The following is a 27,236-nucleotide window of genomic DNA, read 5'->3' as shown; positions in this document are numbered from 1 at the left end:
GATGGAGTCTGCAAGTTATATAAAAGTGTCTTTATGTAAGTGCCATAAATGGAACCACTGGTGCAAGAGCTAAGGCATCCAGCTGAGGTAAACTCCAACTGCTTCTGCTGTATTCAAAGCTAAGCTTCTGCATCAGTCAATTCCACATTACATGTTACAGTTCCATGTGACATAAACAATACCTATTAGACATGAATGACTGTAAATTGTAGAATGAAAATAAAGGTAGGATACGATTGCCACACTGTGCCTACCAGTTCCTAAACAATGCCGTGTTTTTTGATCTTGATCGCCAGTTCGTGAGCAGAGGATGAGGATGAGCTAATTTGTGTGAAAGGGCTTTGTGGATAAGAGGCAGGCAGAGAAACGTATGTACAAAGAATAGATATGGTTTCAAAATGGATGTTGGGTTTAGGCTAATTTAGCAAGTAAATAGCGTATTTGCATAGGCCATACATCATCCATCCCTGGTTAGTGTGGACAGCTAAGGGCCAATAATGAAAACAGAGTTCAAATGCCTAAGCATACTTAGAAAGTTATTATATGAAAATAGTTTAATTGAAGTGTATAAAAAAATTTAATAGGAAAAAGTCAAAAAATGTGGAAAAAATCAATCCAAGAATAATGTGAATTTCTTACAAGTCTTGGAGATTGCAGTCCGGAAGTTCTTCAGCGGCTTGAGATGCATAATGTTCCAAGAGGCGATTGTTGCCATCGTGTGAGAAAAGCGAAGCGATCCAATTCATATCCTCGAAGGGACAGTAATGTTCCTCGAATGTTGGAGAGGCAATTTGAATTGGCAGGCAATCTGCGATGTAGTCAAAGGTCACACGTTGCAGGAGATCTTTCGCAGCTGCGCAGAAATACCATTCCACCAGGATATCTTTTTGCGTTGCATCCGCCATTGCTCCACTGCCCGAACAATCAAGTTCATGGTTTTCAAGATACTCCATTACCTGCTGGATATCGGGAGCGTTTGCTGGGATGTTGGCAAGGCATAGATCCATTCGCCAGTCGATTGGGCAAGTTTTGCAATAAAAAGATGGTTGCACGCAGATTGTATATGTGTAAATAAATGTCATGTTGTAGCTGGCTCCGATAATAGATAGAGGCAGGCAGCCGAAAAGTTGTTCAATTTTTTCACGGTATTGATGTAGCTTCGCGTAGAGGCATATTCTGTCGGACATGCTTGTTACCACAGGGAGCGTAGCCATTTTTAACAAGCTAAAATAGTAGTAGGATGGCCGCAAACAGAGCGAGAATTATGGGCACTGTTGCTGTTATTCCAGAGATGATCGAATGAATGAAGTCTGGTATTAGACTAAAAACAAGTTTGAAAGCCTGTGAGAAGGCCGAAGGAGACAATGTTAAAAAAGTGTGCCAGACCTTAAATGTCAGATGTGTTGAAAATTGTGTAACAATTCACAAAGTGTAATGGGAGGTTTGTATTTAAAAGGGAGTGTATTTTACTTGAAGTACTTTTGGAGAAGTGAGGGACTTCTGTTTGAAACAACAGCGCTTTCAGTTTGCTCCGTTTAATAAAATCTGTTTTCAAAGTAGGTATTGATGGCCAAGTTGAACTTTGGGAGTTACTTTGTGTCGGTGGGAATAGAGATTGCCAGAGGGAGTTATACGGTTTGCAACAGTAAGGACATACGGTATGCCAGCTTATATTGCGTACCAGTCCATGTTATTAAGAAGCAGATAACTGCCGTTAGAAAGCTGTGTAAATGTTGGTCTGATTGTAGGAGTTGGCGTGCTTTTAAGAATGCACGCACGATTGGTGGCTGTAAGCTTAGAAGTGTTGTGCAGTTGGACATTCTTGCATAGTAATGAATGATTGCCATTGTGGTCCCACTTTTCACCTGTGAGAAAAACTTCGGTATCCTCTTTAAGACAGCGATATGTAAATGGGAGAAAGCACTGCTCGTGAACAAACGCACTACCTTATATAATCACATACAACATGACAAACAACATGTACACCTAGCAGACACAACGTACTGTGGGAACCGTGGCTAGCCATGTACACAAACCAAACATGGCATGGCACCTCTGCCACACAATGCAGAATGCGGGGAGAGATGGGAGCAAATTATGTGCGAAGGTTGCAAGTGATTCTCGATTATAAAAGTATACAATGCAAAGTGTTGAGGGGTTGTGCCGGACAGACTTGAGTATGCAGAGCACAGACATTTACATGTCAACATACACTGATGGTCTATTGAGTGAAGTCAACAGTGGACGCAACCATGATAGTACAGTTAGTAGGGAAGATTACGAAAACATAGCACGCAAGTACCCCCTCCCCTCCCAAATCTTTAGCGTAGTGGGCTGACTCTACCTACGCAAGGCTAGTGTAGGGGTATGAATAAAAGGCACGTTTCTCTGGGTGTAGTTCTCTTCCGAAATGGCGAACATGTCTGTCAGGTCTGCACAGCTTACACCATCACGAGGCTGACGCCGTGAGCGAAGGTGGCTGCGGGAATAATGCTCTCAGCCTGCTGCTACCCAGAAACCGTCATGACCGCTGGGACGCACATATGCCCCACACTTCACCTTTTGACACCGTTGTATGTGAAAGAGGGCCCACCACGTGCCGGCGGAAGCTTTTGGGCCGAGGTCTGCGAGCTGGGAAGGCTCCTGAGATCAACGCTGGCTACTGCGACACAGGCAGACAGCGCCCAGCCTCAGGCCCAGCACGTGAAGTGCTCTGTATACTACTAACACAGTAGTCAAAGAGGTACCAACAGTGGAACGGTGTCTTGATCCCACAATGGACGATGTCCGATATTACCTGCTGCTTGTGGGTTTTCACAGAAGTCCCAGCGTTGACGCGCATCAGACTCTGTGTTTCCGTAGCTAAGTGCTGCACATGATTATTGTGCTTGGTTGACACCAGTCGGTGGAGTACACCGCGGTACAGCAGGTCCGAACAGTGGAACGGGTCTTGATCCCAGAATGGACGATGTTAGAACTGCATCTGAGAGTGCAGCTGAAGGTACTCCCTTCGAACAGGTGCAACCAACTCTACGTCCCAACAGTAGAACGGTGTCTTGATCCCAAAATGGACGATGTACGATATTACGTGCTCCTTAGTTTTCACAGAACTCCCTCCGTTGAGGTGCATCAGACGCTGTGCTTCCGTAGCTAATTGCTGCACATGATTATTGGGGTTGTGTAACTGCAGTCGGTGGAGTACACCGCGGTACAGCAGGTCCGAACAGTGGAACGGGGTCTTGATCCCACAATGGACCATGTTAGAACTGTATCTGAGAGTGGAGATGAAGGTATTTCCTTCGACCAGGTGCAACCAACTCTAGGTCCCAACAGTGGAACGGTGTCTTGATCCCAAAATGGACGATGTCCGATATTACTTGCTGCTTGGTTTTGACAGAACTCCCTCTGTTGATGTGCATCAGACTCTGTGCTTCCGAAGCTAACTGCTACACATGATTATTGGGCTTGGTTGACTGCAGTCGGTGGAGTACACCGTGGTACAGCAGGTCGGAACAGTGAAACGGGGTCTTGATTCTGTGAATGAGGATGTCAGAAGTTAAAGTTTGTGATGATTTCTGTGTACCCACTCCGATCAGGTGCAACCAACTGCGTGCTTCGGAATCCAACGGCACGTGGCTGTGAGGCATTAATGACCACTGCCTCTGGCCTACAGTGCGGTCAGCAGGGCTCACAATTCAGATCGAGTGGTGATTGTTTAATTACAGAATCCAGTAGGCAACTAACTACAACGTCTATTGAAATACGTACAATAGCCTTTTAGTATACTTGCTTGAAGAAGTTTTTTAAGATGACTTATAGGTCTAGTACAATGACCAAATTTTTCTTGGAAGTGGTAAAGAACACTGAATAACAGTGTACACAGTGGACAGCAGAGATCGCAATTCGAATTGTTTTGATTTATTTATTGCAGAGTTTTGTGTAATTTATGTTGTTGTATTTTGTGAAGAGGACGTGAGAAAAAGTATTCATGGAAGACTGTGCTCACTACTGCCTTCAATTTACACTGCAGACAGCAGTGTTCACAATTTAGATCGAGTCGCTATTGTAGATGACGCAGTCCTGTAGGCAAAAGACACTGCTCCAGTGCGCTCTGTCCGCACCACGCATACGCATCATCACAGGGTCCGCACAGTTTTTGTTGCTTCGCATACAGCAAACAGGACAACTCAAGTCAATGCCACGTGGCTGTGGGCCCTTGCTGACCGCTCTCTGGCCTACACTGCAGACAGCAGCGTTTACAATTCAGATCGAGTCGCTATTGCAGATGATGTAGTGTTGTAGGCAACAGACACTGCTCCTAGTATGGCCCGCCCGCAGCACGCATCATCGCTGGCTGTGCACATGCTGAATGCTTTTGATGTGGCTATCTAAGTGCACTAGACCTAATGGACCCTTTATGATACAATCTTTTTGAGTATTATTTCAGATCTACTGCCTGTATCTTAGTATACCACAAGTTATGGTTGTTTTACGATGGAATATTTTCTGTATTATTTCAAATCTAGTGTCCCTACGTTACTGCAGCACAAACTATTGACCCTTTTATTATTGAATCTCTGTGTGTGATCCAATGATTACTGTTGTAGTTGATGCTAGCAGCAAGCATTCCCTGAGGGCTGGTTTACACTCACCCCACACGCATCCAGCACAGACATCACTGGATATGTGACCCTGGTAATTAAAACGAGTCGAGCGCACATGTGCGTATCCACTTCCACTATCTATCTGTGTCCGTGTGTTCATTATGTATACATGATACTGCCCCTGGGCCGTACCACATTACATTGTGCTGTGGACAGCGTATGCAACCATGTTACCTCTGGCATTGGGGAAAAGTTCTGATGTAGTTTTTAGATGCATGGCTATCACAGGTGGAAGGCTGCTTTACAGAGCATGAATATTGATGAAGATGATGGTTGCATGTTGTGTGTACTGTCAGATATGTGTACATAGCAAAACGTTTTCAAAAAAGCTCTGTAAGCAGAAGAGGAGTTTCTCATCAAACACTGTCGAGAGAATGGCAAAAATGGGTGGGGTCCTCCAACTGTTACAATGGGAAATGTTATGAACCAATCAAATGCTTTTCTTTAAGGTCACATGGCAATCGCGCAGCAAGCGCACAAGGAGGCCGCACCCGACGCGATTTTGAGAAACTATTACCATAAGTTTATTACAGTTAGAAATATATAAATGTTTCAAATATTTTAGATTATCGCTTGTTCTCATATACACTTTAAACTTATTTAGATATAGTTTTGAGACGGAAAAAAAATTAGGGAATTGCGTTCCCGGCGCAACACTATACGTCTATGACATAACACAGGGCCTGGCAGTGTACACTCGTCGCATACGCAACGCGCAGCGGGCGTGACCCCATACATACATGACGTAAGGCGCGGCTAGGTACTGCGTACCCGTCGCATACCAAAGTAGCAGCTGGCGCGACCACAAACGTATATGTTACGTGGGACGCGGTGCCACGAACCCGTCGGATACGAAATGCACATCTTTTACGAGTTTAGCAATATGGCGGATAGGATTCATGTGCTGATGGAGCTTGGCACACTACCGGTACGGGACTTCAGTTTTCTAAAAAAAAAACAACAAAAAACGATATACATACTTTTTTTTTTTTTTTAAACAAATTTTATTATGTCAATATAGCCATCTCCATGCAGAGCCCTGTAACCCAGAGACGTCTGCCAAATGCTTCATACATGTACATAAAGGCAATAGACAATTGTATATTCAATAACTCCCCAACTCCCATCCCAACTCCCCCCCCCCGCTCCCAAACCCCAAAGATCGCACTTCCTACTGCTAGCCCTACTCTCCCCCCTCCATCCATCCCGCTCCCCCCTCGCAGCGTACGCATCCCCGCACTGCCCCCCCAGGACCACCAACGTCCGTGTATAGCTGCCCCTATGGATCGATCTCCCTCTCTGCGGGGGGTTCCAGCCCTATGCCACGGTAGTCTGCCCATCGTTTCCAGATCTTAAAGTGTTTGCGTGGGCACCCCCTGGCCTCGAAGACGGGCCGCTCCAGCCCCATACAAAAGTCTAGGCCGTTCTTCCATCTCATCATGGAAGGGGCACGTGTCGCCTTCCACTCCCTTGCAATATCCCGCTTGGCTAGAGTGAGACCCAGCAACAAGAGATGACGTTTATATATATTGCCCCCTATAACCTCCATGACATGGAGTAGAGCCAGTCGCGGCGAGCGGGGGAGCTCCCACCCCAGTACCTCCGAGAGGCACGCCAACACTCCCCTCCAGAATCGATCAAGGGACGCGCACTGCCAGATAGTGTGAAAGAATGTGCCCTCTTCCCTGCCGCACCTCAGGCACTCCGGGGATGCGATCAGCCCCGCCCGCCACAGCCGCACTCTCGTGAAGTACACCCGGTGCAGGTATTTAAATTGAACCAACCGGAGCCTCATGGCTATAGCAGCACCTCGCGGGGCGGCCAGCGCCTCCCTCCAATCCTCTTCCTCCAGAGCGCCCACCTCTGCCTCCCAGTCCCCCCGAAGTTTGCTCAGTGTGGGGGAGCTGTGCGCAACAAGGGATTGATAGATCCTGGACATTTTTTTTTCTGGTAGATCCCCCATGAAGACTTTCGCCTCCAATGGGCTGAAGTCAGGGAGCGAATCCAGTCCCACCAATGCTGGCGACAGGGCATGCCTGAGCTGGAGATATCTAAAAAATTGCTCACGTGGCATATGGAATTCCTTCTGTAGCTCAGGGAAAGATTTAAGTATCGTCCCTCGCATGACATCTCCCAGCGTGGAGATGCCAATGTCATCCCATCCCTTAAAACCTTGTAGGGCCGCCAATTGGGGTAGACGCCCATTGTGCCACAGGGGAGTCTCCCGAGTCAAGGTCCGCCACCATCCCATACGGCGCAAAGCCTGCCTCCAGATTTGAAACACTACCTGCGTGACCGGGGGACCCCTCAGGGACGCCGAGTAAAGGAGTGTATGCAGCGTGTGGCGTCCCATAAGTTGCCGTTCCAGCGCATATGCCGGGTCTCCCCTGTCCCCGTACCACCATTCGTTAAGGACTAGAAGATGTGAAGCTTGATAATATGACAGAATATCCGAGGTGGCCAGCCCTCCACAGTAGGTGGATAGGAAGCACGTCCGTATAGCCACGCGCACCTTACCCCCCTCCCACAGGAATTGCCCCAGCACCGAATTCACCTGTCTGAACCAACCTGGCTGAATCTTGTACGGGTGGTTCTGTAGCTGATATAGGAGTCGAGGGAGCGCCACCATTTTAAATATTGCCGATCGCCCATACAGAGTCAAGGGCATACGGGACCAGATTTTAATATCGGCGCGGACGCGCTCCCATACTGGGGCCACATTCCGCTCCCAGGAGACCGCCGGCACATCCGTCAAGAACACCCCCAGATATTTCAGTCCCCCCACCGCCAACTGAACTGAAGAGGCCCACGCCCCCATTTTCGTGCGCTCACCTAGCGCCCACAGGGTGGACTTGCGAGGGTTCATGTACAAGCCTGACGTTTCCCCGAAAACCTGCATAATGCGCAGGAGCCGAGGCCCCGTCCTGTCCACATCTGTAAGGAAAAGGAGGACATCGTCGGCATATAGCGCAATCCGATCAGACAGGCCCGTGGCCCATTCAAACCCCCGAACCTGCGCGTCTATGCGTATCCACCTAGCCAGCGGCTCCATAGCAAGAGCGAAAAGATACGGGGACAAAGGGCATCCCTGCCTCGTTCCGCGTCCCAAGGAGAAAGTAGGAGAGGTCACCCCCGCTACTCGCACCGCCGCCGTGAGGTCCGTGTAAAGGAGCGTTATGTAGGAAAGAAACCGGGGACCCAGATTCAGTCTGCGGAGCAATGCGAAGAGATAAACCCAGCTGAGGGAGTCAAACGCTCTATCCATGTCCGCCAGCAGCAAGGCCGCCGGCTGTCCCGTCCTTTGTATGGCCGCTACTGCCACCTGCGCCCTCCGAATGTTATGTCTGGTTGCCCGATGAGGCATGAAACCCGCCTGGTCCGGGTGCACTAAGGTGGTGATATGCGGCAAGAGACGGTTCACCAATGCTTTGGCCAATATTTAGGCCTCCACATTTAAAAGGGAAATGGGGCGATAGGAGGCGTGTTGGTCCGGGGGTCGGCCCGGCTTATGGAAAACTACAATTTCGGCGTGTCTCCAGTCTGCCGGGAGCGCCCCCTATCTCTGGCCTCCTCGACCACTGCCCGATAATACGGGACCACTTGCGCGCGAAACCGGCGGAAGAATTCGCAGGGAAACCCGTTGGGTCCCGGGGCCTTGCCCGGGTTGAGCTCCCCCAGCGCCACCCCCAGCTCCTCGTCGGTCAAGGGGGCCTCCAACTGGTCCCTCACCTCGTCGGACACCCCAATTGGAGGCAGATCTGCAAGAAACGTATCTATAGTGGCACCTGGTAAGCATTCCCGTGGGGCGTATAGGCCGGCAAAGTAGGCAGCAAAGTTCGCGGCCAAAGCCGGGGGATCCGTAATCGGCCTTCCTGCCGAGTCCCGAATGCCCGGCAATTCCTGGGCCTGGAAGGTGCCCTGACAGAGACGGTGCAACATTTTACTAGACTTGTCCCCCCACTGATACACGCGGCTGCGCGTCGCCAGCCAGATTTGCCTCGCCTCGTCGAGCAACAGAGCAGCCGATGTCTGTTGCGCATATAACAATTGCCGCACATTTCGCTCCCTCCCGTCCCCACGGCACCGACGCTCGAGTTCCTCCACTGTCGCCTCCGCCTGAACCAGTGCCTCCCTACGCTTCCTTCGGGCCGCCGCACACCAAGATATATCGACTCCCCGGAATACATACTTTTTTTTAAAGATATAAAACATTACATATTTTTCAAATTAAAAACAAAAAAGGATAATAGAGTTCCAAAATATTACAAAAAAAAATAGAAATATAGGTTTTATAAATATTAAAATATGAAATTAACATTTAAAAAACCTTTGAAATTTACTGAAAAAACCATAGGTTTTACAGACGTTATAGTTAGGTATTAACATTTAAAAAACATTAGAAATTCACTGAAAAAACCATTGGTTTTACAGACGTTATAGTTAGGAATTAGCATTTAAAAAACCTTAGAAATTCACTGAAAAAATCATAGGTTTCATGGACGTTATAGTTAGTTGGACATTTGACTCATATAAAACCAGAGAAATTCACCCGTTATAATTAGTTAAGCTAACTATAACTCGCGTGCCCGCAATGCACGGTTGATGACGTCCGATATTACATCACTCATGACATGGTCAGTGACATCACTGATGACATCACTGATGACATCATCCACCTGATAATCTGATGCACATACTGATTGCCTAATATAAACTTTGATACACACTCTAAAATACAGACTACTATTTTTGAAACCATACACACAACAATGCCAGATACTACATACCACCCACTATTTCCTAGGTCTATGCTCGCATCCACTCACTTATACATGCAGTTACTCATCAATACAGTACTATAATATGCACTCATACACCTATACATACAGTCACAGTCCGCCACTCATCCATAGAGTTACTCACACACCTAGTCAGTTATGCAAAGAATCAATCACATACCCATTTACTCATGTATACAGTTATACACACCAACTGCGTTATTTATACACGCACCACATCACTTATTTTTTCAAGTTACTAACACATACTTACTGTCGTATACAATCACGGATACAGCACACACTTTTATACACCCACTCCTTCAAATAATTTACTCTCACGTATAGTCATTTATATACTCCAACACTCACATATACTGCCTTAAAACATATGTAGTTACTCACACATATACCAGTGAGACATTCATTCACTCACCAACACACCCATACACACACTAACTCACCCATACAGCCCTTCCCAGATGTACTTTTGAATCCATTCAACCAGTGAATCACCCACTCAGACATGTATGCACAGTCACACACCCTCCCACCCACACAGACACTCAGGCACTCATACAGATACTCATACAACAAATCAATAACCCATATAGACACTCATGTAGCTACTCACCAACCCATGCAGGCGCTTATACACCAACTGAGACACTAATACAGACTTTCACACAATTTAGTCACTAACCCATACATTCAGTAACACATGTTCAATCACTTAGTTATACAGTTAGGCACGCACCTACTAAATAATCCATTCAGGGACTTGTAAATTCACTCTTTCTTCAATACACCTTGGCATAGATATATATGGAAAATATTTAAACTTTACAGAAACACACATTCACTGGATGATGTCATCAGTGATGTCATTTGAGACGTCATCAGTGATGTCATCAGTGATGTCACTGACCATGCCATGAGTGATGTAATATGTGACGTCATCACCAGTGCATTGCGGGCGCGTGAGTTATAGTTAGCTCAACAAACTATAACGGGCGGATTTCTCTGGTTTTATGAGTCAAATGTGCAACTAACTATAACGTCCCTGAAACCTATGTTTTTTTCAGTGAATTTCTAAGGTTTTTTTAAATGCCAATTCCTAACTATAACATCTGTAAAACCTATGGTTTTTTCAGTGAATACATATATATGTATATATGTATGTATACATATAGAATTAGTGCCCGGGCCATTGTCACAAGGCCACTGCAGCTTGCACCAGTCATTGCTCTTGCCAGTGCTGCCACTGACCATCACACTCTCTCAAGTGTGTCAATTTAGCCTATTCTAGGCCACCCAGGACTATAAGAATGGCTTGGCTGGCAGGTATTACCAATTTTTTATGTAGATTAGGTCATTAAATAACTGTTGTGCTCATTTCAAAAATAGGCAAACAGCGCCACCATGTGGTGGACTGTAACAAGTGCCACAGTTGACAATTAAGTGGCGGGGCCAAGCAACAGAAACCACCTGCTCACATTAAGCATTGCATTCACATTAAAGAGTGCTAAACATAGAATACCTTTTAAAAAGTGAAGAAAACTATTGCTGTCAGATATGTGTCGGCCTTAGAAATTTGTAGACCTTCTCATAGTTGAATGTTATAATAAACCAACTTAAAAAAACAATTCCAAACAAGCATTTTTAAACCGGTGATATAGCATTTTCCAGTTACCTTTTCAGAGCTATCCACAAGAAGGAGAGACAGCGTAGAGAAAAATTAAACAATATTCCACACCAGTAGGCAACGCTGATCCCAAAGAAAAAGAGAATCAAGGACACGAATGGAAACCACACACCCTGAGAACTCTGAATAACAGTGTCAAGTGTCCATAGAGGCAAGCTATCCCAAGTAGCTTTAAACCAGCCATACCTGCAAAACAAAGCACAAAAACAACAAGATTGCATTGTTTTTTGGTCTAAATCAAACACACAAAACTAAAGGTACAGGTCTTAAATCTTTGACCCACTGAACAGTGAACATTTATGTTTATAAATACCCAAACTGAGCATGCAGCCAATTCATTTCATTACACAATACGTGTTAGTAATTCTAAACAGTACTACTTGCTTCTGCTGTTCCATATCTCCACAATCCCAGCACAAATGATTGTATACAAGGATGGAGGCTGGAGGCAATATTATACCGCACCGACCACTTCAGTGGGAACATTTTATCTGACATATGCTTGGTGCTCAGAACCGGAAAATTTGCACCCTTCAACTTTCAAATAGGAGAAAAAACTCCTTTAACAACTTTCAATACAAATGGCTCAGCACCAATTATCAACAATACGTATCATTTTTTGTTCAAAATAGTTCAGCACAAAAAACTTTATAACAGTAATGCTTCAAGTATTATGTCACTCTGCACACATGTTATATAAAACTCAGAGGCTGCAAGAGTATAGTTCGAAGCAAGTTCTTTATTCACATCTTCTTCTAAAGTCTCCTTAAAAACAGTAGCCAACATGTTTCATCCTCATGGACTTCTTCAGGACTTTCTTCCAAGTCTTTTCAATCGAGACTTGATAGGAATATTTTATAGCATTGGAAGTATGTTGAAATCCTTTGTGTCGCTGTGCCTTGTGTGTCCTTATATTTTATCTTAAGCACGTCAGTTTGTGCAAAGGACCGATGTTTTATGGGTTTTCAGATTTTAATTAACCCTTTCAGGACTGGCCAGTATTGATTAACTTGATCTATATACGTGTGCGTAAACAGACAAGTTACTTACTTTCGGTAACACCTTATCTGGTAGAGATGAACAAGGTACTTACCTTCTGTAACGCTTTTTCTGGTGGATACAGTATCTGCCTGTGGATTCCTCACCTTGTGAATATCCCCTGCGCCAGCAACATTCGGAAACTTTTGTAGCAGTCCACGCCGATGAGGTCGAAGATGACGTCACAGAGACACGGCTCCGCTCGCGACTCCGCTGACGTCACCGGCTCCATTAGAAGACCTCGTCGGCGTGATGACGTCAGTTCCCTTTTTTCTGCGCCGTCGACGCCAACGGTTTTCGGGACTCTCTCTGTAGCTGTATTTGATACTTTGTTTTCTGCTAGTATCTCGCTCTCTCTTCTTGTCTTCAGCTGAATATGACGACGAAGAAGTCTGGTTTTAAGCCTTGCTGAGAGTGCGGTAAACACATGTCAATAACGGATCTGCATGAAGACTGTGTATGGTGTCTTTCATCGGACCACGATGTAGATGGATGTTCTTCCTGTCGCAAGATGAGCTCAAAGGCTCTGAAGGAGAGGGAAGCCAAATTATTCATCGCCAGCATGAAAAAGGAGAAAAGAGGCCGGAGAAGATCGAGGTCGAGGTCGGCGTCAAAGTTGACTTCGGGACATGCTTCTAAGTCCAAGAAGCACAAGAAAAAGAAGAGGCATGGATCTCGACATCGCTCGGATCGGGATACGGTTCCGAGATCGACCTCGCCCTCCCGACGCCGTAAGGACTTTGTATCTCCTTCGCCTGTTCCTGATTCTCCTGTTGGCGTGTCGTCACCTGTTGCTTCACCGGAGCATTCTCCGGCTCCGGCACCGGCTCCCTCTCCGACGCCGGCTCCATCTCCGGCTTCGTCTCCTGTTCCGATTGAGGAGCTTCCAGCTCCGGGTGAGCCTTCGGCTCCGCAGATTCCACCGTCGGCCCCAGTCCGGTGATGCCTCAGCCTGAGCCATATCCATCGTTTCCAGGCCCAGGTCAAGATCCGACACATTATCTTAATGCTATGTATGGGGTCTTCTCCAGAGCCTTGTACCCCTCTGGCGCACCTTTAGGTTCTATGGTTCCTATGGCCTTCAGTTTGGGAGTTCCCCAAGCTTATCCTCAGGCTCCCTTCATGCCATTTTTTACGCGACACCGTCTTGGCATCCACCGGCGCCGAGGACATCGACGCCGCTTCCTTCTTCACCGGCGCTGACTCGACCTCGTTCGACGCCGGCTGTTCCTTTGGATCCGCGCTCGATGCCGGCTCCGGCGCCGTCGGATTCGGTCACGGCGCCGCCGACTCCTGCTGTGAGGATCAGAACTAGGAGGGAGGCCCAAAGGGTACTGGAGGTACAGAGATACCTGATGGAGGAAGTAGAAGAAGGTGAGCTGATGGAGTCGGACGATGTGTCCTTTGCACAAACTGACGTGCTTAAGATAAAATATAAGGACACACAAGGCAGAGCGACACACAGGATTTCAACATACTTCCAATGCTATAAAATATTCCTATCAATTCCCGGAATCACACCTGGAAGAATCCTGCTATTCAGCAACTTCCCTGCAACATAATGGCGACTGAGCCGTTAGAGTACGCGAAGGCGACTCCCCCCAGTATCCGAGTTTGAATTCATCATATCTGGAGCTGCCATTATAACAGCCCTCGTCTCCCCGCCCAAGTTCCCCCATTCTGGAATTGCGGCTAATGAGGCATGTTATTTAAGTCCTGATGATGATCCGCCCATTCCCATTCTTCAAACGGATCGAAACGCTGTCGACACCCTAATACACCTTATACGCAAAAAACTTTTGTTCATTCCGCTGTAAAGGTGTTTTGTAGTGATTTGTTCTTGTAAGACAGTATATCTTCCTTGTGTAACAAACCGGAAAAGCTTTGCCTGAGCCCCTTGTTGTTTGTTTTCTCCCTTGTTGATGTACTCTACTGGCTAAGTAGGACACAGGATTGTGTCCCATTTTATGTATTGTTTTGTAGGACTATATCCTAAACCTACAAGTAAATATCAGACCTGTGTCCGACTGGACAAGTCCACTAAATATAGCTACTATTGAGTCTATATTCAATCCTTTGGTTTCCATTTCACTTTCTGGAGACCACTGTTGTTGAAAACGCAAGCCACATCTGATGGCAAACTTAGCTGCGCTCCCCACGTCTGACATAGCTTAGGAGAATAGAGCCCGGTCCTCCTCCGAGACTCTGGGCAGCAACTGCACTACCGTATCCCATTAGAAATGGGAAAAATGGCCCAAGAGGCATGAGGTGTTCACCGACCGCAATGCTAGACTGGCGGAAGAAAACATTTTCTTACCAAAGTTTTCCAGCCTCTTGGATTCCCTGTCCGGGGTTGTGGAAGTTAATGCGCCTCAAAAAGTTTAAGCTTGGACCACCACGCTTTGAGGGTGGGGTGGGTGGTGAGGAAAAGTGGGTTGTCTGGTGCAGGGCGATGGCAGCGGCTGGTCGTCCTATTCACAGGAGTCCCTGTGCTGGGTTTGGCCCATTTAACCAGAAGGATGTCTGTCAAGGCCTCATTGAACGGTAGTAGGGGGTTCAGAACTTGAGACCCCCAGATGCAGGACCTCTGTCAAGACATTCGTCTTGACCGCCACTCTATAGGAAGCTGCAGGTCAAGGACCTACACAGCCCTACGCACCACCATGGCGAAAGATGCTCCCTCCTCTGTAGCCAGGGTAGGAGGGGAAAGCATGCCAGAATCTGGGGAGGTGTCCAGGCCGCTGGCCTCACACAATTCCTCATATCAGTCCAGATCTTGTAGTTGTCAGATTTCTAATGGATCCTGCCCCCCCTCACAATCCTCTTCCTCCATCCCTAACCCTTCAGAATAGGGCAGAAAGAACGACATGGAGCCGTACGGCTCCATCGGTGCTGGTTTTGGCATTAAAGGATGCCCAACCAGCTCCGTGTTGTCAGGAATAAGCATCGGGGAGGTGCCGCTGAGGAGCTCAGCATCAGGTGAGATGCCGGGGAGGGTTGTTGAGGAGGTGCGGCCGGCATCGGTCCGGACCCGGGAACAGGTCCACTCGGGGACCGTGCCGTCGGAGATACCAGCATGCGTACCACGGTCCCCCTCCGTCTCCTGAGCCTGTGGGGCCCAAAGGCGCACCACAGGGTCAGGCCGCCCAAATATGGCACACATGGCACGCTTCGACTTCTTGTGCTTTTTGTGGTGCCTCTTACCTGATTTCGACGACTTTGAAGGAGAGGATTTCGATTCACTGGAGCGATGCTTGGACTTTCCTCTCAACCGAGACCTGGACCGGTATCGAGACCGACGAGGCGACCTCCACGGTGCAGGACGCCGGGCCGCAGGAAACTTTAGAGACCGCTCCCTCAAAGCCTTCTGCACCATGGCCCAGCAGTCGGAGCACAACTTGGAGTCGTGGTCACTCTCTAAGCACCAAAGACAGACCAAATGGGTGTCTGTGACTGACATAGCGCAATGACAGGCACCGCACGGCTTGAACCCTGAAGTCTTCATGCTTGACATGAATACCTACACACCGACGAAGTTGACAAAACGTTGAAAAATGTCTCTCAAAAACAACAGGGGGTAGCTCCCTTGAACAGATTGGGGCAGATGGCGCGGAAAGAAAAGAACTGACATCAGCGCACCAGAGTGGCCGTTATATTGACGACGCAGACGTCACGACAACGATGAACACGACGCCACCTACCGGCCCGCAGGGGGACTGCTGAGAAAAATCTCAAGCCTGGAAGTTCAAAGGTAAGGAATCTGCAGCTAGATGTCTATCAGATGCGGCGATTTGTCTCGCGGTACGTTCCCCAGGTACCCATGCGACACGGGTCCTTTGCACAAACTCATGTGCTTACGATAAAATATGAGGACACACAAGGCAGGGCGGCACACAGGATTTCAACATACTCCCCCAAGTCTTGATTAGAAAGACTTGGAAGAAAGCCCTGAAGAAGTCAATGAGGATGAAACGTGTTGGCTACTGTTTTATGTAGACTTTAGAAGATATGAATAAAGAACTTGCTTTGAACTATACTCATTGCAGTGTCTGAATTTTATATAACGTGTGAGCAGACTGACATAATACTTGAAGTATTACTGTTAAAAAGTTTTTTTTGTGCTGAACTATTTTAAACTAATAATGACACGTATTGTTCCCAGAACAAACAAGAATTGTAAATGCCAAAAGGTCTGGCTTTGGCCCCAGAGATTTTGGCCAATGCCCGCTTCCTGGGCTATGCTATATTGTCAGTTGACCATTCCAAAAAGTAACACCTTAGCAAACTGTGAATGGTAAACTAACAATCTACAACAAAACCCATTCTACGCTGGAGTCTGTGTGTACACATGCATTCGCAGCTGGCGATCTTAAAAAAGTTTTTGTCAAAGTATAAAAAAAAACGGTCCAAGATGGCCTTGCAGGCACATGTATGCACAGACATAAGAAGCCAGCATTCAGTGGCTTTAAAAATACTTTAACAGTAAAGAATAGGAAAGGCTATTCAAAGATGGCTGGTCACGGTGTATGCCTCACAGATGCATGAGGCTTTACTTGTGCAGATTTTATAGCTGTTTGAGATATACACAGAATGTACAGGAGCAGGCCATGGTGATGTCCTTCGATACCAAAACCGCATGTGGCACCCTGAAGTGAAAGTTTATATTCAGAGTCCTAGAGATGATGGGCTTTGGGCACCAATTTGGGAAGTGGGTGGAGCTCCCATGTAAGACCACGATGGCTGGGGTACGAGAGAATGAAACTCTGTTAGGCCCATTTAAATTAGTAAGGGAGACCAGATATTGATGTTCACTTTCACCCTTGACATTTGTGTCGGAATTTGGAACCCCTGGCAGCATGGGTCAGATAGACCCACTGATACGGTCTTAGATGGGGAAAGCACATGGGATGTTGCTTTATGTGGTACAGCCTGAATGACCTATCCCCAGAATCCTCCATGTCTTTGAAATATTTGAGAAGTATTCCAGATACACTATAAATTGAGGCAAATCACATCTATATCCATTAGCGAGGGCAGTGCCGAGAATGCAGATGAACTGACCATTACAGGTTTCGACGCAGTGTTTCAGATACAGTGGCATTTATATTACTAGGGATATAGATAACTTTCTTGCCCATAACTTGTGCGCCCTGCTAGATCAGCTTAGAAGTGACATCAAACACTGGATGGCCCTGACACTCTCGCTGATGGGTACGGCGGCCATGTTTCAAATAATTTCCCTGCCCAAATTCTTGTACATTTTGTCAGAGCATCCTGTTTAATATACCTGAAGACTTCAAGAGACTGGAGGCTCAGGTCTATTTATTGTTGTGAAATGAGAAGATGGCTCGCATTGCCTTTAATAAACTGACAAGTAGGGTGTTTGATCGTGGTATAGAACTTCTAGACATTAAAAAATACTATTGGGCCACCCAGCTGGCAATCATTAATGACGGGGTGTTCACACAACAGGACGAGCCTGCAATCTACGGACATGCAATCGACAGACAAATATGCAGTGGTAAGTAGAGGCTACCCAGCACTACCATATAGAAATAGAGATCCTGTAACACTGCCAGTGGACACCAGAAGAAGAGTGTCAGTGTGGAAGGAAGTTATGCAATTGTAAATGCTGGTGGGGACTACTCAATTTCAAATCAATTTAATTTTATTGATATAGATCTCTTACGAGATCAAGAATGTATATAATCCACTTTATAAACATAAAATTCTTCTATAAAATATTTTAAACTTAATATGAAAATCACACATATTTAAAACAAGAATAAAACGCATTTCAAAAAATTGTACAATTTATAGCACACAAATTCATTTGGTAGATTTTTAAAAAGAGCAATTAAATCAATGGAGGAGGAAAGGCTATATCTAAAAACTATTGGTTTTATAAAACGGTTTCGAGCCCCTACTACCTCCTTATTAGAACATAACCATAATATATGTGCTAGTTCCTGGTTTCCGTGATTGCATTTATCACATACCCCACTATCATTATCGAGGTTGTTCCAGTGTCTTGTAAAAACCTTTAAAGGAAGTAGTCCTAATCGCAACATGGTAATGCATCTCCTAATTTTATGTTCCAAGGTAAAACATGTTTATTTTTAAGGGGAATTAAACTTGATTGTAGTAGTGATAGTGTTGTAATGAGATAATTTCAGGCAATATGCCTTATCCAGGTTGAAACTTAAACGGGGAGTTGCATTTTTCAGAAAGTGTATCAGGTGTGTTGGAGTCCAGGACTGAAGAATGGATTCAGTACACTGGAAGAATTGTAGAGCAGTCTTAAGGTTTGTTCGAAATGTGTCTTGTTTTTTCCCTGTACTAAAGTTTTCGTATCTCAATGGAGCCCTTAATGAGCCTTCTTCTGCATGCAGAAATTTGAAAGCCAATCTAATTATATATGCTAAGGCTATTGAAAATGCACTTGTGATGACAAATTCCAACCGAAGAATCTGTACTTGGACAGCTTGTCTTAATAACATTAATTTACGTAGAAATTTACCTTCACTGATATGCAAAACGTTCCATGTGGCTAAAGGGATATACTCTGTGGCGTAGGTTATTGTTGGTGCAATTTTGGCCCTGTATATTTCAAAAAGTACTTGAAAATGCCTTTTGCCTGAATAGTTATAAAATGTCCATATGGCGTAAATATGTGCTCCTGCTTTTTGGTTCATGTGGTGAAGATGAGAATGAACTTCTAAAGTTTGACAGAAGACACGCCTGAGATAGGTGTAGGAGTTTACCACCTCAATTTTAGTGTCGTATAGTTGCCAATTATAGTAGAGGTCGCATTTCCAACCCCTAAAGGCATACCTTTGTTTTGGAAATATTTACCTTTCGGAAATTTGTTTCTGTATATCAAGTGAGTGCGTCTATGGAGGGGACTACTCACTTAGATAGTCCTATGGGATAGTGACGCCCTTGCAGAACTGAGCAAACTTTAAGGATTCCTGAGATTAGATTTTATAGACATCAGTAAACTGAGAAATATTACTGTCTGGTGACCAAACGGTCAGCCTAGACATTTTCCATCAAGAATATCAATTAGCGGATTCTAAGACCTTTAAATACATACAGACCAAATATATCAACCGGTCCACTGAAATTGCCGAATCCTCTCCGTTAGAAGACCGTACTGAAAGACTCACAGCATAAAAAAGCAGTGTTTCTGATATACAAAAAAATAACAACTCCCCGGACACTATGGCAAAGGTAACAAGCATTTGCAATGCAATAGGTCTCGCATTTACACGAGTTTGAGCGATTGGCGTTGAAAATAACAATACCTTTTATTTTTGTTTTCGTTTTAAAAACATTAAAAAAAGGCATGGTCATTTACAATGCCAATAGCTTAAACTCAAGTAACTGAGAGACCTATTGCATTGCAAATGCTTTTTATAAATTAGCCTTAGCTCTCCTGCAAATAAGAACAGTCTGGCATGAACCGCCATGCCACGCTTCCTCCGAACATGAAAACAAGCACTGTGCACAAGTGCACATACCTGTGCCGCAAGTAGGACTTTGAAGGGGACGGGCCTGGCGACTTTAAATATTGAGTTCTTGTCGTGCTCAATATTCATGTCTTTGACGTTACTGACTAAAACACTGAACGAATTTACAACGACTGTAAAAACCCTTACGATATGCCATCATATCAACCATGCAGTCCTTGTTTTCTGTAGTTTTTTTCATGCACCATATGACTTATATTGTTCATACTTTGGACTGAGTCACCTCCAAGTGAATTCAAGTTTGGTGGGGCGTGGGGGGGGGGGGGAGGGAGTGTTTATGACAGAGAGCACTTGAGACCTCTGAAATTGATGTGAAGGCAGTGCGAGTTTTTTAGTGCCTGTCAGTGAGTCATAAAGGTGTGCAGATTACATGCATATCCAAACCTTGGCCTCTCTGCAGAGCGCACACAGCAATGGTTTCATATGTGCCAACTGGGATGGGGGAAGGTGTGAGATATGCACATGGAGGATTTCAGAAAGATGGGGAAGAAAATGGATCTTAGCGGCTAAACTGAGTGAGAGAATGCAGACGAAAGTGGTGTGAAGGTGAGAACAGAAGTTACTGACACTCCAAAGACCACTAACATTCCACAGACATTAGTAGTGTTTAAGTAAGTCTCATATTTTCAGAATATTAAGCTGTTACAATTGTAATTGTTCACTACAAAATTACTGCTGTGATTCATGGATCTGATATTTCTAAGAAGTGCTGGCAATGCAATAGGTCGGGCTTGTTTTATGCCAGACATATTGCCTAGCAAAAGATAGAGATTCAGTTGGGTTGGCGAGAGGGTCGAGTTCCTTGCTTGCCAACCTGGGGGCAGTAAGATGGCATCTCAGGGGTGTACAAACCTGCACCCTGAGCTGGAATGCACAGTGCCACCAGCTGCCAGAGCGGTGGGTGCTGGGGGGGAACGCTTTTTGTGGGGGCTGTGCACTTTTTAGTTAAACCACAGATGTGACTGGTTCACGGAGAGATACAACACAAAGCCATAGCTTCACTCTGTGGAGGGTCTAAGGTGGTTGAGACCGTCTGTCTGTGGGTGGGGTGGGGGCTGGAAGACAGCTGAATCACTGAAGTCTGGTGGGGGACGTTTCCGAGTGAAGCTGAGTCCATGCCGAGTGGCACCCTGCCGGGCGGGGGCGCTGTGCTGACGTGGACTATTTACTCTGAGTGGGGGGTGTTTGTGCTGGAGGGCTGCGCGGCCCTACCTGCTTTGGCACACACAATAATATTGTTCTCTGAAGGTGATTGCTTTCCATGGTGCGCGTCGCCTCTCAGTGGCACCGCTCAGCAGGGCAGGAGTATTTAATATGCCAGCAAGACTTTCCTGTGTGTAGCACCGTAACCCCACGGGTGATATCCAAGCGCTGTAAATAACGAGCGTCATTATTGCGGCCGGTCGTGGTACGCATTTTATCCAGTCAAGAAAGGTTTGCTTTTGGATAAATAAAACAAACAAAGCCGTTGTAATTGTGTAGCAGATCTAAGCTAACATATGGGATAGGACGTACTGGGAGAATAAAACTTTCAAATAGTTTGAAACTTTAGTATGCCGGGGGCGCAAAGACAGCCAGCCCATCTGCACATATGTTGTGTCTGTAGCGTTGTGTGCAACTGGAAAGGACATGCCGTGGATGTAACTTCTGCAGCAAGTATTCAAATCCGAATATGCATGGATGATTCAGACATACAAAGAGGGAGAGGCTGAGACTTACACCGAGTATATATAGCTATATAGGTGCATACACCTATAGATCGGAGTGGTAACCTATGTGCACCATTAGCTAGTCAAACGTCTCATTTATTTTCTGACTCACGTCTCTCTATGATAATCGAGTCGATTTTACAGGTTCTCCTGGTGCACACACGGCGTACGTCCCCCCGAAAACGACAAGAGAAGGTGGTGTCTAATTCAATTACACTGTCAAATAGACTGCCAGCGAGTGTGGCCGTGTGTGGGGTGTATCTGTGTGTGTGGCTATATGTGTGGATGTCTCTTGGGTGTATCTGTATGTGTGGCTGTCTCGGGTGTATCGGTATGTGTGGCTGTCTTGGGTGTATCTGAATGTGTGGATGTCTCTTGGGTGGCTGTGTGTGTGGATGTCTCTTGGGTGTATGTGTATGGTTGTATGTGTGGATGGCTCTTGGGTGGCTGTGTGTGGCTGTATGTGTCGATGTTTCTTGGACGTAGATGTATGTGTGGATGTCTCTTGGGTGTATGTGTATGGCTGTATGTGTGGATGTCTCTTGGGTGGCTGTATGTGTGGATGTCTCTTGGGGGTATCTGTATGTGTGGATGTCTCGGGTGTATCGGTATGTGTGAATGTCTCTGGGTTTATCTATCTGTGGCTGTATGTGTCGAGGTCTCTTGGGTGGCTGTATCTTTGGACGTCTCTTGGGTATATGTGTATGGCTGTATGTGTGGATGTCTCTTGGGTGGCTGTGTGTGGCTTTATCTGTGAATGTCTCTTGGGTATATCTGTGTCTGGTTGTGTTTGGGGTGTATCTCTGTGTCTCGGTGTGTGGGTGTCTCTGGGGTGTATCTGTGTGTGGGGGTAAGGATGTTAATGCTTGCACGTCAGTGTCTCTCTATCTCTCTCTCTCTCTCTCTCTCTCTCTCTCTCTGTGACCATCTCGCTTATGTATTTGTAGGTTTCGTTGTGTGGGTGTGCGCACGTGTACTCAGAGTGTGCTTGTGAATGTATATGCGTGTGTGCCAGTGGGAGGGGGTGCGCGTGTACAGCAAGCAAAGATGTAATGTTCAAGCTGGTGTGAAATGAAGACAAACAGAGAGAAAGGGAGAGAAGGAAGAGTGAACATGAGAGAGAGAAGGAAGAGTGAACATGAGAGAGCTAGAGACAGGGAGGGTGGAAGAGTGACCATGAGAGAGACAGGGAGAGAGAGAAGGAACAGTGAACATGAGAGAGACACAGAGAGAGAGAGAGAGAGAGAGAGAGAAGGAAGAGAGTACATGAGAGCTAGAGACAGGGAGGGTGGAAGAGTGACCATGAGAGAGACAGGGAGAGAGAGAGAGAGAAGGAACAGTGAACATGAGAGAGACAGAGAGAGAGAGAGAGAGAAGGAAGAGAGTACATGAGAGCTAGAGACAGGGAGGGTGGACGGGCTCAAAGGGGGAGATAAACGCAAGGAAGAGTTGAATGAAAAGAGAGGGAAGAGAGAGCGGAAGGAAGAGAGACAGATTGAAAGAGGGGGCGAGAGAGGAAGGGAGAGAAGGAACAGTGAAGATGAGAGTTGGGTGGGTGCCCAAAGGGCGAGACAGAGCGCAGGGAGGATTTAGATGGAAATGAGGGAAGGGAGACGATCGAAAGAGAGGACGAAAGAAAGATGTGCCGAAACAGACTGATCGAAAGAGGGGAACATGAAGGAGAGAGAGTGATCGGCGGAATGAGAGCTATCAAAAGATGGGGGGCATGAGGGAGAGAGAGAGTGGGGAGAGGGGTACTAGAAAGGGTATTAGTGGGGGACTCAGTCTGAGAGAAGTGAAGGGAGAGCGGAGGGTGAGGGGCAGGAGAGAGCGACAGATAGACGGGCGCCTCGAGACAGCGTTTCTCAAGCCGCTGATCCGGCCGCATAGCTGCCGGTGGTGCAGCGGGTGCAGTGGCACCGGAGCCAGGAGCACAATAAGCCCATCAAGCCCCGATTAATGCTGCGCTTTCCTACCTAAAGAACAGTACCAGGGTATCTTCACTACCTGCACTGGGGCCTAAGGGGCCTGCCTAGCTGCGCCACTGCAGAGACTCTGAGTAAAAGGGTGGGCTGCGCTCGTGCCATAGGTGGTAGTAGTGTTTCAGTTTATTCCCTTACTGTCTCGTAGGTTTCATTCTCTTCCAGTTCTGGATACTGGGGTGTGTTCGTCAGTTGGAGGCCTGTGCAGAGAGAGGCTTTGTTTTCTGATACTATGTAATGATGTGCACTCCGCCTAGACTGGAGAATGGTGCAAAATCCTGATTAATCAATGCAGCGCCGTGAAAGCCCGAGTCCGTCCCTTGTCCACCGGGTTCCTACAAGGGGTGCACATGTGACAGCAGGTGCAGAGACCCTTTGGGCTGCCTCTTAACTACCATGAGGGATGAAAGGCCACCTTTGCTTCTGTGCTGTTGGTTCAGCAATCACCGTCTCGCGCCCCTTGCATTAATAAAACAAGCTGTCGCCATTACGCACACAGCAGCGTGTTTATTTTAGCATTGCGCTTCCACTTTAAGTGAAAGTGAAAGCGTGATGCAAAAATGAACACGCTGCTGCCTCGCTCCGTGCCTGCCCGGAGTAAACAAGCCTCTATTACAGAACCACAGATGGCCCCTATAAAGATAAGGAATTGCTTCACGACAGCCGTGAAGCAGGCGATTGAGTTCGGGTGGGCCGGACGAAAAGCTAAAGGGCTGCAACCAAAAAGCCTCAGTTTCAATCGGCGGCCACCGTTTTATATAAACGGTGACGCCGGCCAATGAAATTGAGGGGTGGGGCTTCAAGTCCCCTTCTGAAATGTTCTTGCTCACAAGAGGTCTCGCAGAGCGAGCAGCGGGTTGCGCTGCAACGCTGCACCTAAAAAACTGCCGGGAAGGCAGAAGGGGGAGAGTGGGAAGAGGCATTAAGAGCCCCTCGAGAAGTGGCTATAAGAGCGGGCTTCAGAGATCTTCAGCTGTGAATCTGCATAAGTCCTACTACACTCGAGCAGTGCAAAAAAAGATAGGCAGAACTGACACAGAGGAGTGCCTCCGGAGGTGCACACAGATGGGGTGTTTCTTTCGCATTTTATGGTAGTGTACCAAAATACAGCAATATTAGAAACAAGTAAGGGAATACATGACAAGTCATTGGGCAACAAATTGTTGCTCCCCCTAAAGTGATTATATTAAATATTTGGGGGGTGGGGTGTTGACATTTGTGAAGCAACGGCTAATCACTTGTTTAATAGTTATCCAATGTAATGTCGCCAGGAAATGGGCGGCGAGAGAGAGGCTCCGGATCTGAAAAGTTTGCAAAACAACATAGACTGGTGCACGCTGGCAGAAAAGCAGGTCTATGAAGGCAGAGGATGCCCTAAGAAATGGGGGAAATATAGGAGGCGTGGCAGTCTTACGGGCGAATGCATGTAACGGCACAGAATGTACTTAGCCTCGACCCGGATACGGGTGGAGGGGGGTGGAAGTTAGGGAAGAGACTGAAAAAGGGGAAGTTTATGCCTATGTTTAATTTAATACGCTAATTACTCTCTATACCAGAGAATTGTTGGTGATGTGTTTTATTTCTAGAATTTAAAACAAATAAAACAAAAAAAATATATTTCTTTTTTTTTTTTAAATAAAGGCTGGTCACATCAGTGCTTATCCGGGTTGCAGCTTTCTGAAAGTGGCAACAAGTGGTCGGGTAGCAGTGTGGGGGAAGCTGCAGGCCCTTGCAAAAGTAAATACATAAATAAAATAATAAAAGAAAAATAGCTTTTTTTTCAAAAAGAAACAAATCATTGGCCCACTAGCTCAGGCACTGAAGGAGCATTGTTAGAAGGAAATGAACAGGGAAACGGTCCCCACTCACAGTGAGGGGGTACAGTGGCTGAAATGCGATGACCCGCTGTACTGCGATGGAATTAAGCAAAATGTGAATGACAGATTAAATGACCAGTGGATGAAAGCTGCGGACCTGTAGGCCCTACAAGTAAGCTTATTATATAGAATGACTTTTTTAATTAATTGTCTGGGAAGACATCTAAAGCTGTCTAAAGTGGTGACTACTCCCAGGGATACATACAGGGAGTTTTCTTTGTGTACTGTAATAGAAAATATCGGAGAAATTCTGTAAGATTCAGGCATGAAAAGCACAGAAGGTTCTTCTAAAACATGTATAATTTGTGGCTGACTGGGTTTCATACAGAATAAATGCAATCAATTGGTGTGAAGTGACAGTGACATTTCAAAGTGATACACGAGAAACATGCTCTTAACGTTGTGCACCAGTGAACTGTGATAATATTTGAGATATTCACCAGATTTATACATTTTTGTGAATGGAAAAAATAAAGATTTAATTTAGAAAAGTCTTAGTTATTGTGGTCGGTTTCTACAAATGAATACCAGACATCACAGCGGTTTTATTGCCCAGCGCATAAGGCTCCACCCACAAAGTGTATGTATAGAGTATGATTACGGTGGAAATGTTCGAGCCTTCATAGAATAATCCGAGAGCTGGTTGGACTTGTACAACTCTGTTGCAGAAGAAACCGGCAGGCGAACAGGGAACTGTCATCGGGAGTCCCATATCTGTAGCTTGTGTTAATGTAAATAGCACAGCACTGGGCACAAACTGGCCAAACACGTATGTAAACAGTATGTCTGAGTACTAGTGTCCGGGTCTGCATGAATGAAGAGAGCGAGCAGATCACTGCAAGCAGAGATTGACCCAGCAACCATGGCACTGTCAGGCAAGCGAAATCCCGTCACTCACCACTGAGACCAGAGCCGGTGGCAGAGGTGGGCCTACGCTCATGCTATATGCTGTGGTGGGCGGAAGCGAGAAGTCAATGACATTTGAAAGGACAAATGGTGAGGAGGGCTCACAAAAAGCCCATATATATATATGCATAGAATATAATTTTCCCCCTGAAAACAACAGTTTGGCGAGACAGCTAAAGCTGTCTCAAAGGTTATGAGACCTAGTAATTAATATTCGTGGACTCATTACCAATGGACTTTACTGAGTGACCGCAGGGGTGCAAAGAGGTATTAAGGTACATATATTTTGGTGAAGTTCCGGAACGTTGCACTTTTACAAAGTTCCCCAGTTTTATTTTACCTCTCAAAGTTTTTTTCACGCATTTATCATTTTAGAGAGTTCATTTTCGACTGGGTAAGAACCAGGCAAGACTGCCAGTCACGCTATTTAGGTGAATGCATCACGATGAAGCCATGTCAGCACCTTCACCTAGCAGAATCTGTAGCCTGGAACATGTTTACGACTAGGCAGGCCCAACAATTGCCTCGGGCAGGGTGTGAAACCTTTTGGGAAAAGCATTTGGCTGCTCTTGTAAGGATCAAAGGCCACTTGTTATGGATCAGGCGAGATTCAAGGGGAGGAGGAGGAGGAAGAGTGACAGGTACTGGACTGGTTCAGAGCATAGTACCCCCAGGGGCACCCCGCTTTCCCTCCTCCCCCAAATTAGGTTACCCAATGAAAACACAAGAAACAGTTGTAAGTGGGTAACAAATGCTGCAGGTTTATTACATAATTCCAGTATATGTAATAGGTGGGTTATTTTACGGGCGATCCAAGGGCAGGCGGCCATCTACTTCACCTGCCCGCCTGATGAGCCGGGCAGCACGGGAACGACCCGCAAGTGCTGCCCCCCAAGTGATTCTTTTTTACGATCACGTGCCGTTGAAATTCTACTCACACCCCCCCTCTCGGGGCGGAGCGTCGCATAGCAAGCCCCCGGTTGTTCAGGCCCACAACCGCCCGCAGGCCTAGCGGGGCGCCGACCGGCTTCCGGGACCTCTCTGG

At 46.3% G+C, this 27,236-nt stretch overlaps 1 protein-coding gene across 1 annotated transcript in view; it reads right to left on the bottom strand.

Moving 5' to 3' along the window:
• PGAP1 (post-GPI attachment to proteins inositol deacylase 1) overlaps positions 1-27,236 on the bottom strand; it is a 760,293-nt gene that overhangs the window by 144,498 nt on the left and 588,559 nt on the right. The window contains exon 22 of the mRNA XM_085648756.1: positions 11,136-11,333. Coding sequence (XP_085504882.1) covers positions 11,136-11,333 — 198 coding nt within the window. The remainder of the gene's footprint in view (positions 1-11,135; positions 11,334-27,236) is intronic.

This window comes from Triturus cristatus, chromosome 3_2, assembly GCF_964204655.1.
Source record: "Triturus cristatus chromosome 3_2, aTriCri1.1, whole genome shotgun sequence".
Classification (NCBI taxonomy): domain Eukaryota; kingdom Metazoa; phylum Chordata; class Amphibia; order Caudata; family Salamandridae; genus Triturus; species Triturus cristatus.
This window is presented reverse-complemented; position numbering and strand designations above follow the sequence as displayed.